General features: G+C 45.6%; 1 protein-coding gene and 1 long non-coding RNA gene across 4 annotated transcripts in view; one reads left to right on the top strand and one right to left on the bottom strand.

The window, feature by feature from the left end:
* The window catches only part of LOC136110315 (uncharacterized), a 92878-nt gene that overhangs the window by 67457 nt on the left and 6052 nt on the right, over positions 1 to 19369 (bottom strand). The gene's annotated exons all lie outside the window — the stretch shown is intronic.
* TNFSF15 (TNF superfamily member 15) lies at positions 744 to 18186 on the top strand. Its single transcript, XM_065853878.2, has 4 exons — positions 744 to 1174; positions 8078 to 8129; positions 8720 to 8767; positions 12866 to 18186. Exons 1-4 carry the CDS (start codon positions 959 to 961, stop codon positions 13285 to 13287), a joined length of 738 nt encoding a protein of 245 aa, XP_065709950.1. The 5' UTR covers positions 744 to 958; the 3' UTR covers positions 13288 to 18186.

Below are 19369 nucleotides of genomic sequence, written 5' to 3'. Positions count from 1 at the left end.
TCATGCCAAGTCCTTCCTACAGCCGCCAAGGCCAGTGGAGGGTGGGCTGCTGCGGGACAGGGAGCGAACATGCAACGAGCCTTCTCTGGAGAAGGGAGCCCCTTCCAGATGGATATCGGCTGCTGTCTGAGCTTATTTCTCCTAAATCAATCACTGAGCAGCTCCTGAGGTTGGCGATAGGCAGCAGGCCCTTTTAATCAGAGATAGTAGCTATCAAGTAAGATGACATAATTTTTTCCCCGGTGCAATAAAGTCACCGCTTTTCCAGGTAATGATAACAGGCTCCTGTAAAAGCACAATTAAAATGAGTTTGAGGTAGATGAACCTCACAAAAGCAAAACACCCTGTTTTAGGCCTGACCTTGGAGTGTTTGGTGCAAAAGGTACATTGAGCTACCTGCTGTGAATTCTGCTAAAACATAGGAATGAAGCAACATTTCAGAGAATCGGACCCCTTCTTGGACTCACTAATGACACCCTCACCTTCCCTAACAGCCTCTTGCCTTCTGTCCCGGAGCTGTGCAGAAACTGCCGGGCTCCAGGATGCCGCGCATCACATCGCCCGCTCGCTCTCCCCCTGCTTCTCACTTTCACTCCCATTGGTTTCATGTTCCGTTTGCCATGCGGAAAAGCTTTTAAGCTTATCCAGCCCAGCAGCAGGGTTTATCCTGGTTCCACCCACTGGGACTTTCCTAGCTTCCTTCTGCACAGCGAAGAGGGGGGGGGAAAAGCCAGACAGAGGCAGGCAGCACCTCGGGGAGCCTGGGGAGCAACCGTGCTCTTTCCCTGAGCTAGGTTTCTATTGTAGGCGGTGCATTCCTTGGGAGGGAGGGTGTGCGTGTGTCGGTGCCTTCCCACACTCCGGGCAGCTCTTATTTAATGAGGGTCTCCATGCAGGGCAGACGCCAGAAGAGATTTTTGCCGTCCTCAGTTCCCATCCAGGATCAGCGGCAGCTCGCATGCCAGACGCCAGCATGGACCGCGTGGTCGAGATAACCCCGGCGGAGGAGGCGGCTCTTGGGAGCAGCCAAGCCTCCAGGATGCACCTCGGGAAGGATTTGCGGAGGATACGGTGCGCGGTGCTGCTGTGCCTGCTCTCCGTGCTGGTCCTGGCGCTGCCCATCGCCTACCTGCTGCTTGGAAACCTCCGAGCCCCCAGCTCCTGCACCGGTCAGGTAAGAGTCGGACGGACAATTTCCATCCTTCCATCCTGAGGAGGAGAGCACCACGTCCCGCATCTCCAGGGTTGGGTTTGGTTGGTTCTTTTATTCTCTTTATGAGTTTCTCATGTTTAAGGGAATTTAAGAGACTGCTTGTTACATTCCTTCTTCCTCACCCAGAGCAAATCTGCCTGGGATAAGTCTTATTATTGTTTGGTCTTTTTAACTCGTAGTTTCTGTTCCTCTTGTTGTCATTTCTCTAAGGTCACAGTACTATGTGCAGCTTCTAAACCTTTTATTGACATGCTGCAGGAAATGCTCAAGAAAAATCGCTAGTTAATGGAAATCAGTGTCTCTCCGCTGATTTCAGCCAGATTTTGACACTGTAGCTCATTTGTCTTTCTTCTTTCGGGTTAACTCTGAGACTTCCCCTCCCAGTGTCTGTTTCACAACCGTCTGCTGACCACACTGCTGATGTCAGTGGGTCAGCGCTCATTGTGGGTAGAGAGCTCCAGCACTCGTGTATTATTAACGCAAACGCCTGCAGAGATAAGATTTGGACCAATTAGCCTCACCCTAAATTTCGCATCCCAGTTTTTATTCCTCATCAAAACTTTATCTAGATCCAGGGACCTTCTTAACTCTTCTCCTTAGACAGCTAAACTCACTTTGCTCTGAGCAATAAGCTTGCTGGTGTGGCTGCTTCTAATGCTCCTCTGTGTGACCCTATTCCTTCTTGTGCCAGACCGCAAACAAGCACCTATTTCCACCGTAAACTATGAATTCAGCAGGACTGCCCCATGCTAGAAGGATGCACATATACATACAGGTCTGAGGAATTACGGTTTGAATTTTAGCCTCAGGTCTGAAATTCCCCAACTAATTAGCCTGTTTGTTCTGTGCTCAGGAACAGTCAAGGAAAGCAGAGTTAGTAAGTGGCCTAGAAGGCAGATGTCTGACCTTGCACACATTCAGTCTATAGATGTTTAGGCAGTGACAGCTGCGCCCGTGGCCGTGTGTGTGCTCGTGGCTGCGCAGACCTGCCAGCCCCTGTTTGACCTCAAGTCTGCACAAGCAACAACTCGCACCCAAGCGATGCCAGCTCCCGGGGCAGCATCTTTGGCATTATCTGGTTGCACCCTCATGCACAGTTGAAGGGAAATGCGGAAGTCCTGCACGGTACCTCAGGCTGCTAAATCTGACCATTTTTTGAGTATGTGAAAGTGCATATTACTGCACTGATGCTTTTACAGCTGTTCAGGCCACCTAGAGCGGGTGCAAATGGAGAGAAGAGGCACTTTGGACAGTCTCAGCTCCATTGCTCTTTCTTCATATCCTGTGAGGCTGTACAGAGCAGAACAGTTCAGTTCTTGAAATGATCTTGGAGTGAAATAATAAAATACTAGCCTGTTCGACCGGACTAACGAAAAAGTGCAACGTGAGCCATTAGATTTTTCTCCAGCCTGGGCTATGCTAGTGTGTATTTCCGTGTGTGTGCACCGAATTATTGGCGCGTAGTATTCCCACAGTGATGCAAGGAGGTGCTGAGTCCTGATGAGGCAGAGCAAAGCCATGGGCTGGCCGGCTGCCCGCGGCCGCCGTGCCAAGCCGGGGGTGGAGCGCCCAGCCACAACTCAGCTGCATCCTGCACCGTCTGAGCTCTTTGCTCGCTCCGCGGGGGACTGACCGCATCACTAGTGGTGTCCAGCAACAGAGCACAGATGGGTGGGTTTGTCCACCTGTGGAGCTTTCCTGTTAATTCCGGGGTGCTCGGTCCTGCGGCTCGGCACGGCTGTAAGCTGCTTCAGTCCATGGGAACATTTCTGGGTGTAAAGGATCCTGGGAAAATGTCTTTTTGCACTTCCTTCTGCATTTGAAGTGTTAGAACTGGATTGCTGAAAGATGCCTTCCTCATGTGTGCTGTTGATAGCCCAGATCAGGCGGACTAAATTGGGACCAGGTGCGTGTGTCAGAGATCTCCATGGCACTGGTTTTGTGGTGCAGAAACCCTGGGCACACTGGGAGCCAGTGGGCAGACCTGAGTGTGCACCAGACGTGTATTCGCTTGCTGACCTTTGCAGCAGCGAGCCCATGGGAGGAGTCCTCCCGTTGCCCCAGGACCAGAGTTCAGCCCACACATGCCTGATTTTCAAGTTCTCGTGCACTGGGGACAGTCCTGGGAGGAGGGAGGGACTCAGCAGCTGAGCAGATGAGAAGCAGATGGAGTAAATTCCAGAGCCTGTCCTTCCTGGAGCAAAGAGGAGGAGAAGGGGAGCCAGGGAAGGTTTGTGCAACAGGGGTGTGCCTCTTCGGTTCGCCTGCGGGGTGAGGCAGTTTCTTGGTCTCTGCTTCAGCGTGGGTGCACACCGTGTCACATTCTGCCTCTGAAAGGATGCAAACTCATCTTTTCCTCTGGAAGTGTCCCTTTCAGGAAAAAGTAGGGCAAGTTATGTCATTACAGCAACATGTGTGAGCCACCGGTTCGCTGTCTCATGGTATAGTGCATCTTGCATGAATAATTCAAGTTTGATGATGCTTCCCTGGACACCTTCCAGGAAAGAGAAATCACTCTCTGTTGCACTTCAAGACTGACCGAGGTGAGAAAACAGGGTTCTTTAAGCAATAACACATGGCTTGTGTTATTAGCAGGAAATCTATAACAGTCTCCAGTGGTGCCCTGCCAGGTGAAGGGTCAGGACTTCTGTGCATCGTTCCCCAAAAGGAAGCTAAGTTTCAGTCTGAGTGCACAAATCTACCCAGGGAACAGCACAGCAGCCAGCAGAGCATCGCTGGCTGCCTTAGCGACCTGCTCAGCTAGCCCAGTATGGCAGAGCATCAGGTCCTGTGGCCTGGAGGCATTGGTACTTGGGCTTATTTTCATGGCACCCTTGGCATTGCAGGTCCACAAGAAGAACAAAGGGAAGTTCCCTGTTCAGAAGGTTGCACATGAACCCATGTGCCATGTCAGCCTTGTGATGGAGAAGGGAGCTGCTCCAATACAGGAGGGACTTTAAAGCCCTAGCAGCTCCACCTGGATTCCAAAAGGGTGAAGCCAGGAAGCTAGCAACAAAGCTTGGATTAGGACTGCCAGGACATGCAGAGCCAGAAGCCCTAACGGGAAAAAGAACCTGAAACGGCTTCCTGACCTGCAGGGATGCAGAAATGCCCATGGAGGAGCAGTGAGCGTTGCACCTATGCCCGGGTGTGTGGGATTGCCCTCCCAAAAGCCAGCAGCAGTACAGTCCCTGACTGGCCATCTCTGTTTGATGCACATGGTCCTCATGGGTGAAGCCAGTGAGCTCATGTCCTGGGTACATGCGTACACTGGGCACTATAATCCAGCCAAAACACTCCCACTGAGACTAGTTTTTACTGGCTCAGGACAAGCACCTACCAAAAACACTCAGCCCAGGCCATGCAGCATCTCTGGAGGTACCAGAATTGTGGGTGTATAAACTGTATATGACCTGCAGAGGCCCTGCCTGTAAAATAGCACCTTGTGCTAAAAGTGGAGTGGATGGAGCCGCTGGGGATATTCTGCTTGTTAATGTCTCTGCCTGCAGTGCCAAGCTGCCTTTCCCATGTGGTTCTCTATCGGATACCCCTGGCTCTTCTTGGAGGTGCAAGAGGCAAAATACATGAACAGGGGATGTTCAGCCCTTCTGTTTGGCTTCAGCAACATATGGATATAAATGCCCTGGGGCTTTTGGACATTCTTGGCATAAAAAAATACAGAAGTGTTTGCATACCAAAGTCTTCAAGATGTCATTTGTCTGCAAGTCAGCTGTAAGGTGGGATTTTCAACATTACTCAGTGTTGATTAATCTCTCCACAGTAACCAAAGGGAAAATTGAAGCCATGCTGTGCACTTGTCAGATTCACAGCTAAACAAGAAAGGAAAAAGAGGGAAAAACACTAATTGTGTAAATGTTCTATTGTCTCATGCTGCTTCACTCTCCCTCACCACCTCATCTACACCATGAATGAACAACACCTCTGCCTATTTAGGACAAATATTACTAATACCTGACCATTACTTAGCATTGTCTGGTGCTAAAAAATATTTTCTATAGGAGATTTAGATTGGTATCCTTATCAAGTAGCTCGATTAGAAAAAGAAACCCTACCTTTGCCAAGCAACAGAATGATTTCACACGTTGCAGGACCCTGCTCTATCTACCGCATCACACTGTCCTTTAGCATCTATGAATGCAGCCCCTACACCTGGAGCTTCCATTGGGCCTTCATTGGAAACAAGTAAATTCACGTTGTCTAACAAGTTTATCCTCAGTTTTTAGTCAAAACCATTCTGTCATTTTTTATAAAGAATCAGAATTCTTCTTGATATCCTTCCCACTTTCTCATTGCTTCTGTTTGTTTTGCAACATCCGAGTTTAAATAAAGCAGGTTAGGCTTTAAATATGTAAACAGTCCCACTGAAGCTACATGATTAAATGTAGGTTTGTGATTGATTCGTAGCTCATTGCAGTACTTGGTATTGTTAGAAAATATGTCACTTCATAAATATGTAGGAAGTGTCACATAAATAATGGCATAAATATATGCATATACATCTGGCCAAAAGCAAGGGGGAGTGTTTGAGGGAAATGCTCCACACCGATCCTGTGCCTCCTACCACGGGAAGAACGAAGTCAGCCAGCTATGACCCTGTGCCACATCAAAAGTACAGTCATGTTTAGGTACCACAGCAAGCAGACAGGATCTTGGAGAAAGTCGTTTGTCATAATGAAAAGCCCAGACACCTCAACAAGAACACAACACCATTGCTCTCCGTGAGCCACACGCTCAGCTTTCACACCACCGCCCCTTCTAGACAACATCTCCTGCAGAGCAGCAGACCCTGTGGCTGGGCTGCTTGTTGTAGCTGGGCTGCTTATGTGTGTACGGGTGGAGAAAGGAGGAACAAAGAAAAAATTCCCTGCAGTTTTCCTTCTCCATTTTTTTCCAACACACCAGAGCCACTATTTTAGAAATTACGGTTTTCCGCAGGAACGCATGGATGTTCACTGCTAGGGAAATATTAAAATATCTTTGGGCTTACTAGCATTAGCATTATCATTAGCAATTAGCAAAGTCATTAGCAGTCCCAAACCCAGGCAGCCCGACTCTTCTCCCACTGGCTTTCCTCTGGCCAGTGTAAATTATCTATTTTCCACTTGTCCTGCAGTATTTGAAGTTGTGTGAGATACGGCCCCCAGCAGATAGCTCCAGCGTCTATGTGCTAATGCTATTTCAGCCTGTTTATTAAGCGCTGCAAGCTGATCAGTGGCCATTTACTGTATTCAATGTATTTATTGTAGCTGTCCATAAAACACACCACATTAGCAGGCTCCTGACAAATGTTGTGTGATAGGGGTTCCTGACAGCCCCAACTGTCAACCCTGAGTTGGCTGCAGAACCCAGACTGTCAGATTTCTGCAACCACACTGTTGCCATGGACCCGCAATGGACTGTGCCCTGGGGAAAGCACAGGGGATGCTCCTCGCACCCCAGGGAGGTCGGATCCAGAGTCAGCATCCTGCAGCATCCCCTGGTTGGGACCCTGGTGCTTTGCAGGCTGCTGTTACAGGACCAACACCTGGCGAGAAGCCACCACCAGCCGTGCCCAAGCGTGATTCAGAAGGACCAGCCCTGGTAGGCATGTGGTGGGCAGGCAGCAGCTTCCCTTTGAGCTGCTCAGCCTTAGCATCAGAGATGTTATTACAGCTTTCCATACTTAAAAGGAGCCTTTAAGATAGACGTGGAGAGACTTTTTAGCAGGGCCTGTTGCGATAACACAAGGGGTGATGGTTTTAAACTAAAGGAGGGAGATTCAGGGTGGACATGAGGGAGGAATTGTTGGCCCTGAGCATGGTGAGAGCCTGGCCCAGGTTGGCCAGAGAGGTGGTGGATGAACCATCCCTGGAGACATCCCAGGCCAGGCTGGACGGGGCTCTGAGCAACCTGAGCTGGTGAAGATGTCCCTGCTCATGGCGGGGGTTGGGCTGGATGAGCTTTGAAGGTCCCTTCAACCCAAACCATTGCATGATTCTATGATTCTAACCGTCTGGCACAGCCCAGGGCCATGCCCTGCTCCCATGCAAATGCCTGTTGGCACAGGGATGTTGTGAGTGTTCTGGTGTCTGGCTCTAGAACAAAATGTAAGAGGCACACAAACGCTAATCACTCTGCCTTCCCTCGGTGGGGTGTCAGTGAGCCACAGAGCTCACCCTCTGCCAGCTGAACCTCGGACCTGCTCAGCTCCTTTCCACCTTCCAGTGAGGCAGCCCAACACTCCAGGCAGACGTAAGCAACAAACAGTCTGAAATAACACAAATGCAGAAAGAACAGCAGGTGAAACAGCAGCTCTGTACTTGATACACCTCAGTCTTTTCACTGGCATTATGGGTGCACCGAGTGCCTGCAAAGACTCAGAACTGCTGAGTCTTGAGACAGGGAAGAATCACTCATATGTCTGTTTGCTCTGCATGGGTTGAGGGACAAGAGCATCTCTAAGCAGCAGAGGTTCTCTAGCAGTGCTGGATGCAGGCACCATCACAAAGGAGGGTTAGTGTTGGCCAGTTCACACTGACCATTCCACCAGTCCTCCCCCAGGTAGGTGAAGGGCTCGTCAGCCTCTGAACAAGACTGGAGTTTAACACAACCACCACCAAAGGATCCCAGGTGCTGTCCTTGGCATCTCTTACAAGATGCAGGCAGCTTCAAGCGAACAGCAGAAAACTCTTGCCATGAAGCAAAGCCCTGTCAGGGCTTGTCCTTTTACACAAAAGCTCTAGCTAAGCTTGATAATATTACTGTAGCATACTCCATTTTCTGCAATAACACAAACCAGACCCTCTGTGGAGGTGCTGTACGCCCTGGAGCCCCAAGTTAACCGCTTGCTAATCTCTCTTGCAGGTCACAGAAGAGAGGGGCTCTCGCTTTCTGAAGCAACGGGCAGTAACTACAGGTAAGTTTGCCAGCCCTTTCCCCCATCCTGAACGCCTTTGTTTACCAAGGTTTTGCAACCGCTGTCAGACGCCTCCCCAACTCCCTCCGCTCTCATCACCCAAACCCTTCCCCAGCCAAACAAGCCAGGGCAGACCTGTGCAACGAGATGCAGGGAGATAACTGGGACCATAGCGAAAGTGTGAACATTTCTAACCCCAGGGCTGTGCAAGCTCGCTCCTTCTAGTGCAGGCACAGACCTCCCCGGCAGCTCTCTGAGGTCAGTATAACATCCTGAACGTGCAAAAACATGGATCTGGGAGCCCGTGCACACCACACTCCCATTTCTACACACCACACCTCCCCTTTGCTCACCCTCCAGCAATTTAAGACACGATGGGCCCTGTCGACACCGCAGCTGGCCTGACAAGCTCAGGCATTTGCTAAGGGATTTTATTACCTCTACGGTGTCGATAAACAATCACAGCAAATAACTCCTGACCCAAACATATGCAGAAATGGAAAGGAGCTGCACACGTTTCCTCAGCCACCACTCACATCTCATTGACTTGAATAGCAGCAAATGTCCTTACACACTTTTTTTTCGCTCAGTTACAGATACACTTGCCAGTGCGGAAAAGCCAAGAGCACACCTAACAGGTAATGCTTGTTCAAAAATGAAGCGTTTCCCCACGGGAATTACAGCAGAATTAGCAATACAATGATCTCGGTTTATATGGGTCTGATCAGACCAGATGCTGCATGAAACATGGGGAAAATGATCAGCTTTGCCTTGTTGACCACAACAGCTTTACTACAGCCTGTGTTTGTAGAAGGGAGCCCAGGAAGGAGATAGTTTACAGAAACTTCTCTTCTTGATACTTTTCCAAGCCATTTATTTCATTGAATGGGCAGCTCTTGTAACTGAACTTAAATTGGTGCCTGGTATCTTAGTGACCTGCTGAATCCCCTAGAAAAAGCAGTGGAAAGAGCCCAAGAGAAACTTCATGGATAAATGAATTGGGAAAAACTACGAGTTTTGGAGCAAAATAAGACCTGATGCTTCACACAAATTCACCTACAGAGTTAAACCAGTGTTTCAGGGCTGATTTCTTTCCCAGCACGGTTTACTTTCCCTAATCCACAAGCTCCTTCCTAATGGCCACCCTTGGTCCCAATCCCTTTTTGTATGCAGGTTGGTAGAGCTCCAAAACTGACCTGTCCTGGTTCAGAATCACATCTTCGCAAGTTTGCAAGAGCAAAAGGACCATGTCTGCTCGTGCAAGTGTCCCCGTTTCCCCTGAGTTCCCCCATGGCAGAAAGACACAGAGGCTCCCGGTGCAGCTGACTCAGAAGAGCTACCACAGCTCAGCTCTGCTGCTGGGGACTTCCCTGGGTTGCACAAAAGTCCAGATGCTGCAGGGAAGCCCCCAACAGTTTTCTTCAAATGTCGTCAGGCCCCCCACTTGCAAAACCTCCTTCACCATCATTCCTGAGCTGCCTCCACGGGCCACTGCCCGTCCTCCTCAACCTGACATTTCAGGTCACTGTTGGCCATAGCAAGGAGTATGAAAAGGAAACAGCTAACGGGATTTTATCACTCCTTTTATACACAAAAATGCCACACCGCCAACAGGGAACTTCCTTTCCATGAACTTATCTTCGACCTTTTTTCAGCCCAAGCATATTTTTGGTGCTGTACCCTGTGGCAATGAGTTCCCAATCTTAATGGGACGTCACAGTCAGAAAATATTTCCTGTTGCTTTAAACTTCCTGCATAGTAATTTCTTGGGTGCCAGCCTGATTTTCTCTTCTCATAAACCATGGCTTGTGCATAGAAAGTGAAAAAGGAATGATTATTTTTCAGATCTTTGTTTCATTCCCCCATCTCAGGCACCTTTTTCAAAGTGAAGGTGGTAAACTACAAACGCTCACTTGTAAGAAATCTCTTCCAGATCTCTAATCTCTCTGTCTTTTTCTAGTTTTAGGCACATATATCCTGAAGGTGAGAGCACAGGGGTGAGAGGAATAACTAGCCACAGTACTTTCATGGGAAACAGCAGTAGCAGAATGACTCGATGTTTTGTTCACTGTTCCTTTATGATGAATTTTCCACTTGCTCTCGGCCTTTTTAACACACACACTGAGCATTTTGAACTTATCCAACGTGTCATTGAGATCTCCTCACCCAGGATGGCCATAGCCAGTGAAGAATGGCACCATCCATGCGAACACCCAGCTAGGACTTTTATCCATCCCCATTCTCTCCTGTGCACTAATGTATATTGGGTGCTGGATGTGCTGTGCCGTCATCCCCTCTCTGACAGGGATTCTCCAGTAAGGGGCTAAACCAAAAGGGATTGCAGGAAATGAGAAGAGATTTCACGTGTAAGGGATGCCAAAAATTTAGAGTGGGTGGGAAAGTTGAAGGAACTATAGCAATGAATGGCTTATTAAAAGCAGATTTTATTTACTTCAAGAGTTAGCGTAATAGGTGCATTTTCAGGAAGTGTAGGGCAAGATATTTGTAAAATAAATTAAGGACCAGTACAAAGTACAAGTGCTGCTAGAAAATGAGCCATACTGTGTTCAAAGGCACTTAAACATGCATTTATCTTCTTTACCAGTATTGAAAGCACGGGAAAAATTAACTTGAAAATAGAGAGCAACAAGAGAGTGAGCTTAATCCTAAAAAGGAGGTTATAGTTGTTAAAACTTAGCGTTGCCTAACTCTAGAAGTTATGAAATCATGTACTCATTTGAGATGCCTATTAGTTACGAAAAACATTGAAGAACTGAGTGTCACTGACATTTTAAATGTGTCATTGTACACAAAAACGAATGTTTCACATGCAGCTTCTCTTCAGTTTTCCCCCAAAGCTCCCAAGATGGAAAACAGCCCAGGACATTTTCTGGAAGTGTTCTGATCTTTTCTGCTCCTTCCCATCTCAAACAAGGTTTCATCTGCTACCAACTGACCCATGAGAGGTTTTACTGCAAGCTCTTGTAAACCTTAGAGTGACCCAAACGCTACATTAGTTTTTGCTGGGACTCAGACCAGTTCTTAGGCACCCAAGAGGTAGATGAGGATCAAGGCAGACCATAAGCACCTTCATTTTCTTTTATTCCCCTCTCTCTGTATCAGGCAAAGCTCCATTGGCTCTAAGCCTCATAGTGCTTATAATATCTCTATAATTCAGCTTGGCTTGCTATCACAATCCCCATCTATTGTTCTCCCACACTAAAATACTCTCCTCGCGTACTTTGCCTCCTGGGGAAAGATCAGGAAGATTTGATACTTCAGCAGCACTGACAGGCAGGCTGAAAAAACCCATTATTTTGTTGTGCTACTCAGAATATGCAAGAAATTGCACTCCTAACACTTTCTTGTCTCCTTATGGATTATTTATTGCTAGAAAAGAGGGGAAAGCAGATGCCACTGGGAGCTGAGCACATTAGTTTTTCTGAATCTCATTTCACTCAGGATAAACCTAATGGTTATTGCCAAGAGAATTTCGAAGCTTTCCTTTACCTGCGTTCAGCTTCCCTCCCTGCCCATGCACATGCGTCTCTTCCCCAGATATTCAATCTAAATCAACTTTAAACATTAACTCAAGCTCATGAAATGGGCCTCATTTCCAGGAAATCAATTGCCTCAGTCTTTCTCAGCATTTAACATGAAGTTTCCAGGTCCATTTTAGCACCCGGCATAATCTTAATGCTTTTTATCCTCTTCCTTTTCACTGCCTCAGCTGCTGTTACACCACAACAATTTTATATGGTGGTTAGTAAAGAACAGAAAAAACCCTTTGCTCCCATGCAGAAAAATAAGCATTGAGGCTTATTCTCCTACCTGTTGTGTGGGAGAAACTCAAGCTGCAAAGGAGTGAAGGGAATAGTGCAGCAGTTCCCTGGTTCTTCCCATGAGAACCCTGCAGCCTGGGGAGCATCCTCCGCTTGGATCGGACTAATATTGGGGTCTGATTAGAGCTCTGCTTGTAATTAGCTAATCTTATGAGTTTTTGGTAAAATCAGATGACGCTGGTAAAGCAAAGGCAATCCTACAGCAAAAGATTTCATTGTGAACATCAAGGAAGAAAAGCTTGACACGAGGGCTAATAAACCCTGACATCCTTCAGAAGCAGCTTGGCATGAGGAGAAGTTCAAGTGTCTCAATGCTCGGCGAGGTGATAGATCACGCTTATCACTGTGGAACTTTCGCAAGCACAGTAGTAGCTGTCTAAGAAACATTATTGCAATCCATCGCTGCTGAAGAAAATGATGCTTTAGTATTTCTTATTACTGTCCCGAACCATTAGGTACAGGCACGGTGCCCATGTGTGGCACTGCCCCAGCACTGGTTTCACTTAGGGACAAAATTTTTAATCTGTGAAGAGGTAAGAAGTCACCCTGGGCCTGCAGGGTAAAGCCACCTGTATTGCTGCACAGTGCCATGAGACTCGGCCTTTAGGAAGAACAGTCTCGCCATTTGGGATCTGGCCCACAACCAGGACATCCAGTCCCAGCCTGCGCTGGCCAAGCTCTTCAAAAGCATCCTTGCCTTTCACTCCTCAGATCTGGACAGTTGGCCTGCAGGCAATTCACCTCATTTTTCAATCTGTAAAATAGGAACAGTTCTGTCCTAGCGTTTTGATTACTCTATTTAAATTGCTTGGCCTTCGGAGCAGAGACCTCGCGTTACATTCAGCAGCACATCCCCGCCTGCGGCAAACTAACCCCCCTCTCTTCCTCCCGCAGTGAAGAAACAAGAAGTCACCAACACCCAGGGAGACCAAATGCCCATCCTGCAGTGGGAAGACAAGAGAGGCTTGGCCTTTACCAAGAACAACCTGAGTTATTCCAGCAACGCACTGGTGATACCTGTGTCTGGGGACTACTACGTCTACGCTCAGGTCACTTTCCGAGGGCCCATTGAAAGTAAAACCAATTCTGTCACTGAGATCATCACCAAAGTCACTGATAGTTACCCCGAACCCACCCAGCTGCTGACGGGCACCAAGACCCTCAGTGAAAAGGCAAACAGCTGGTTCCAGCCCATTTATTTGGGTGCTGTGGTCTCCTTAGAAGTAGGAGACAAGCTCATGGTCAACGTCAGTGACATCAAGCTGGTGGATTACACTAAGGAGCACAAAACTTTCTTTGGTGCCTTTTTGCTGTAGGTCCCTGGCAGCAGCTGGGGAGGGTCCCTTCAGGGCCCTGGTGGGACCTCATTGGTTCCCGGTTTTTGGGGTGCGTGTTGGGGTGCGATCCCTGTGCTGTGATCCCTCTTCTGTCCTGTCCGTCCCCTGCAGCTCCCTGCTAAGGGGAGGGAAAGCTGGAGCTGCAGGCTGAATTGAAACCACGAGCCCTTGCCCCATTAAAAAGAAAAGTCACATTTTAAGAAAAAGAAATGTATTTTTGAAAGTAAAAACTGAGAGTTCTTCAAAACTCTGTAAGCTACAAAGGAACAGTTTATACCCGTGTTAGGTGTATTGGGTTTGAATATTGCAGCTAGGTTAATTCGACCTCTAATGCACAATTTCCTCTACCCTAAGTGTTTTGAACTTTCTTCAGCACTTCCAGTATAGTTCTGCATGACCCTTCTTCAGATTCTTGGTTCTAAAAGGTAATTATTTTTCATCTTTTCCTTACTGATAGATTAGCTCAGTACTTTGCACTAACATAAAGCTCAGATTAATCATTAACAGTTTAATTAAACCCTTCCAACTTCCTGGTAGGCTCGTATAGCAAATTTCCATAAAAAAATGTACTTAAATCATCATCACTTATTGCCTGGCGTGCTGAATGATGGTAAATACGAGTCTAGGGGAGAGTGGTGGTGAATGCAGTATCTGGTACACACAAAAAAAGCCGTCTATGGGTTATATACATACATGTATATTTGTGTATATTCCCTAGAAGTTCCAGGAAGCTCATTGACAATAATGAACCTTTTCTAGCACAAGGCAAATAATTGGTGCCCACCGCACACTAACAATAAACATCACAAGGAAAACTTTGGCTGTTGCAGCTCCATTACAGACCTGACTCTCTTGATCCATTATCCACGGCACAAAAATATTTACTTTAGTCCAGTTAGAGCCAGCTTTTGCACCCCATCACACACACCAGCTTTTAGCACATTTAGCACACTAGCACATTTTATATGACATAAAGTAATATATCTGGCATTACTTGTTTTAAAGTGGTGCAGGCATATTCACCCACACTTCTACCCTAGTGGAAATTCTCTCTTTCTTCCCTTTTTTCGCCCCTCTCAGTGCTAATAGTGTTTCTGTAACAGTGACCAGCAAATATATTAAGTATGCAGGGGCTGATTCTGACCCCGTTGTATATCAGATATTCCTCCACAGAAGTCAATGGCATGAAGTCAGAGTAAAGGCACTTAAGTGAGACAGAAGTCAAGCTTAAAGGGAAATCTCTCAAACAGGCCACCCAGGCTGTGGAGTCTTAGATTTTTCTGAAGCTTAATAGGGACAGAAGTGTTCTCAGAAATTTGTGTTTATTGAATTAGGAATTAGAATTAATGTAAATAATTTCTGGAGATGTGAAAATGCATGTGCATCAGCATTTTCAATTGAATTAGAAGATGATGAAATCTGGTCACACGAACAAGTGACCTTTCAGCCTGCGGTCAAACTGAAAACATGTTTTGGTCTGAGTGGATGTGAAACCAAAACAGTTATAAGAAAAAATCCAAGCTGGACAAAAAGGGTGAAATAGGCAGCTCATGCTAACTGAGTTCAAAATACATTATTTCAGGTTTTGACCCTTACAGAACTCAGGAGAAAGAAAAACATACAAACAAACAACAAAATAACGCCCCCACACTTTTCAGAATAAAACCATTGGTAAAAAAGTCACAGATTTTTTTTTATATGAAGTCTTATAAAAATATTCTAGTTCTTAGGAATTATCTTCTTCCCTAATCTCTTTGACCCCCAGAAAACTAACACTAAATATAACCCAAATTCATAAATAGGTTCACTTACCTACAGCTTCCTTTCCCCTTAAAAACTAAGTATTGGTAAATAAGCATTAACTTTTTCTCTGTGTACATACAGAAGTAAATTTAGATCAAGCTATAAGGCTCACAGCCCCAATCTTACCAACATAAACTTGTGCTGTACTTAGTCCTGAGTATGTGGCTAAAAGGGTATAATTCATTTTAAAAGCCAGCTCAGTTTTCCTATTTGGTGTATGGGATGAGTAAAATCTACACGGCTTAAATTAAAAGTGGATAAAATATTTTACCTGTATTTACCCTCAATTATATCATTATGGGAACAACCCTCCAAACAAGGGAGCGCTCACATGGACCATGTTCAGCACGTGAATGTTGGCAGGATTAGGGTCTAGAGGTGTAAAGTTGAAAGTTATGTTCCTTAGCAAAAAATAACCCAAGTGATGAAAAGGATGCTGCTGAGATGATTTTGGATATAACAGTTCAGTGTATATAACTGACCACACTGTGCTTTGTTGTATTAATCTCCTGAGTGGCCCATCATTTCAGATGAGAAGTGAGGAGAAAATTCATTCTTTAGAAGAATCAGAAAAATGTCAAGAATATTTGCCCAGATCTGGGTATTAGATACGAGTATGGCATTTTGCTATTGTAATGTATTTTAATATAAGTGATTGTATATTGTTTTGTGCTTTGGTACTGATGTGTGTCTTTACCAGCAGAACTGACTTAGCTTCTTGTTTCCAAGTTTTATAATAATAAAAATTCATGTTAACTGATAAGACAACTGCTGATCCTGGTCCCCTTCCAAAAACACTGGCCGAAGAGCACACCCAAGAGCAATCAGCTAATACAACCAGATAATGCTGATGTATAAGAAACCTATTTTGCTGTGTGTTGGTGTGTGATTGATTGTTATTTCACGCACGATTAGAGGTGCCTCACCAGAGTGAACTCAAATTCAGGCTTTCCCCCAGGGGCTGATAGAGACTTGCATTTCAAAAAGCAAAACACAAAGGTTGAGCAGATCGGCTTTTTTAGTCCCTTTTCTCCTTTGCAGCACGGGGAACAGCTGATTGCCTCCTTTTTGTTATTTCTTAATCTATTTTGAAGAAGAAAGTTCTCCAGAAAAGCAGCGCTCATCAGAAACTGCATTGCAGATGGACCGATGCTCCCGGCTGAACATCCCAGGGAGACAGGACCCACAGTATCAATAACCAGCCAAAAAGCCAGCTTTGCCCTCTCTGCAACCATATGTAAGCTCACCTGGGAACTCAGTGTTTCCAGCTGCTCAGCTCCCATCTGCCAGGCACAAGCTAGGAAATTTTGGTGAGATGAGGGTCAAAGCCTTGTTTGAAGGCAGCAGAGCTCTGTGCACCCTGAGCCCTCTTCTACCATGAGCTTTGCTGTCTTTATACCTTCAGCACAACAGCAGCATCCACCGGATATGTATTTCTTATCTTGGGCGGTGTTATCTTGAATTCCCCCACTGCCAAGAATGCAAATTCTTTCCACTAGCAGAATTCAGAAACATTCTCCCATTGGGCATATTATTTTGTATTTCCACAATTTGTTGTTTTCCTGGCTCCAAGTCAGAGCGTCATATTTAAATGGTTTCAAAGGAGGTTTCTGCTTAAGGGCTCTGTATTCTGAATCAAGGAAGGTTTTCACTTGAAAACCCTGTTTACCCTGATTTCCACCCACTTGCAAATACCCAAGATGCTTCATTAGGCTATGGGTGGCAGCTTCTGCCGACCAGACAGGGGTTAATTAGGCAGTAATCAGATCACTTTTTTCTACAATACCGATTGTTTTTTTAATCCAATAGCTACCTCATGTTTAAAATAACAGCAAAAGCAAATGATATTTTTAACATTATTATTATTTTCTGGTTTAACTTAAGCTAAGCAGAAGTCACGTGTTTTATGGCCATTTTACTCTGTGCTTGGCACATATCGGGTAACAGCTTGAGTTAACATCTTCTTTGTGGTCTAAATACACTGGCATATACAGTCCCTCCACCTGAGCATTGTGCTTCATTTTGCCTACTGCTAATCATCCAGGTGCCTATTCTTAATAAACTCCTAGTCTCCCTCTCTAGTGGGATGGAGGAAGAGATGCACATTTCTGACGGGCTGCACATGCCAGGGAGGGTGGGCATAACAGAGATGCTTCTCTCCAGGGCTGCAGAGGGATGTATATCGTATTTTTCTACCTAAATAGAAGTAAGATGATGACACCAGCACTCAGTGAGAGTGAAAGTAGCTCTGCACTCACTTTCGCCGACTGCTGGATAAAGCTGCCCAGCTTCTGCCTGGGCAGAATCCCCATAGAGCTTAGCGTTGATAAATATATACATGAAAACATACCTTGAGGGAAGGCAGAGCCTCACTTCCACACAATGAAGTTGTTGCTCCACGAAATTCACTCTGCAGAGCAGGACACTGCCATGAGAGGTTAATGTTCCCAGTTCTCCTCTGTTGGCCAACGGCAGCCACATCTGCCCCTTTGCCAGCTTTGTTCTTGAATGAACACCCCTTGTCCAAGCTGGGGACAAGTTCACTGTCACATTTAACACCTCCAGCTTCTGGGAAGAGCTTTGAGTTCACTCTGGCAGGGCATGGAGACTTTTTCTCCTAAATATCTCGCAGGATGGGGCACAAGCTGAGATGAAGTGACCTGCACTCACGGAAAGGTCAGCTCATAGACAGGCAAAATTCATTTTACCTTAGGAGTATTATTGCTAAATCCTTTGGAGCAGCATGAAAGACATTGCCTGAGAAGTTATAACCTGGTTTATTAAGCACCTGGTTTATTAAGTCAGGGGTGTTTGGGTTTTTTTCTGAATTATGAACTGGACTAGATTTCCAGACGCTCCCATTCTTGCACAAATCAAGCTATGTTCTTTCATTGACTGTAGAGTTTTATATTAAAACGTCAAAAAAGGCACTGAAAAAAGTTTGTTGCATATTTATTGGTACTGTACATATAAATGCCTTAATTTTATGTAAGAGAAATTGTAAAAATCATGGTATAAAGTTTAGATCTATTATACTTAACGGCTATTTCTTTTAGAAACTAGTTTTGATACCTTCTGGGAATAAAGTTTATAAATAGTTCTTTAAAACATACTTTGTATCTTTAAGCAAAAAATAAAAGCATTTGATTCATATTTATTCCTGAGTCTGTCTTTATTCTAATAAATACCCAGCAAGTGCTCATATTTACAAGTGGGAAGGGGAGATATTTACCTGGGCCAAATTGGTTGTGTGTTGCATGTTATATATGTTCTTGCAGATGTGTAAGAGGTTTTTTCTATATAAGCTATTAATCACATACATAAGACACACACAGAAAATTATAAATCCTAACACTTCAGGAACAGTGAACTTAAGTCCTATTATTAGGGGCTTTAATTAGAGATTTTTGCTCCAGTAGCATATGGTTGAGTACTAGGACTGTAGTTTTCAATTCCACGTGGATTTAATGTTTGTTCTCTAGATGTAGCTGAATCTCACCTTCATTTTTAAGGATGCCTGACTCCCACTGGCAAGACTTTCCACCCAAAAAAAACAACAATCAAGGCCTCCCAAAGATGATGTACCTTGCATTAGAATGAAAACCTCCCATTCAATTGCCTTCTGCTCAGCAACACTCAGTTTATTTAGTAAAACCTATTGTGTTTTGAGTTTTCTTTAGAATTTCAGAGCATTGGAGCAGAACAGCATTTTCGATTCAGAAAATAAGACTTTTCGTGGATTAACTAAATTCCTAAGTCTTGCAATGGGATCTATTTGACCAACCCCACAAATTGTTATTTCTGTAGAAGCACCAAAGGGAAAAATAATTCTGTTTTCTACAGTAATGAATTTTGTCCATGGGCATCAGCTAGAATTACAGAGGTGGCTCCACCTGCAGTCTGCACGTCAGGTGTCAGTCCGGCTCCTTCTAGAGTCTAACAGAGACAGGTCAAATCTCAGGTGCCATCTCTCTTTCTCTGTTAATTCCATTGAGCTTAGAAACTTCTCAATGCGGGGAACCACAGCCTGAACTCCAATTTTGAGCTGCACAAGGGTCCGTTTGGGTGGGCAGCTCCGTTAGTCATCCCCAGAACTTGGCAGCTCAGCAACCAGAATCAGAGCCTACATGGCTGTTCTTCAGCAACCAGCACAAAGTTTCCAGGTTTCCCCCTTCTGTCCCTGATTATTTGATGAGAATCAACTCTCTAGTTAAATATGAGAGCACCGTCCTATGTGCCAGGAGGGGAAGAGCTTAAT

The sequence above is a fragment of the Patagioenas fasciata genome, chromosome 20 (genome assembly GCF_037038585.1).
Source record: "Patagioenas fasciata isolate bPatFas1 chromosome 20, bPatFas1.hap1, whole genome shotgun sequence".
Classification (NCBI taxonomy): domain Eukaryota; kingdom Metazoa; phylum Chordata; class Aves; order Columbiformes; family Columbidae; genus Patagioenas; species Patagioenas fasciata.
This window is presented reverse-complemented; position numbering and strand designations above follow the sequence as displayed.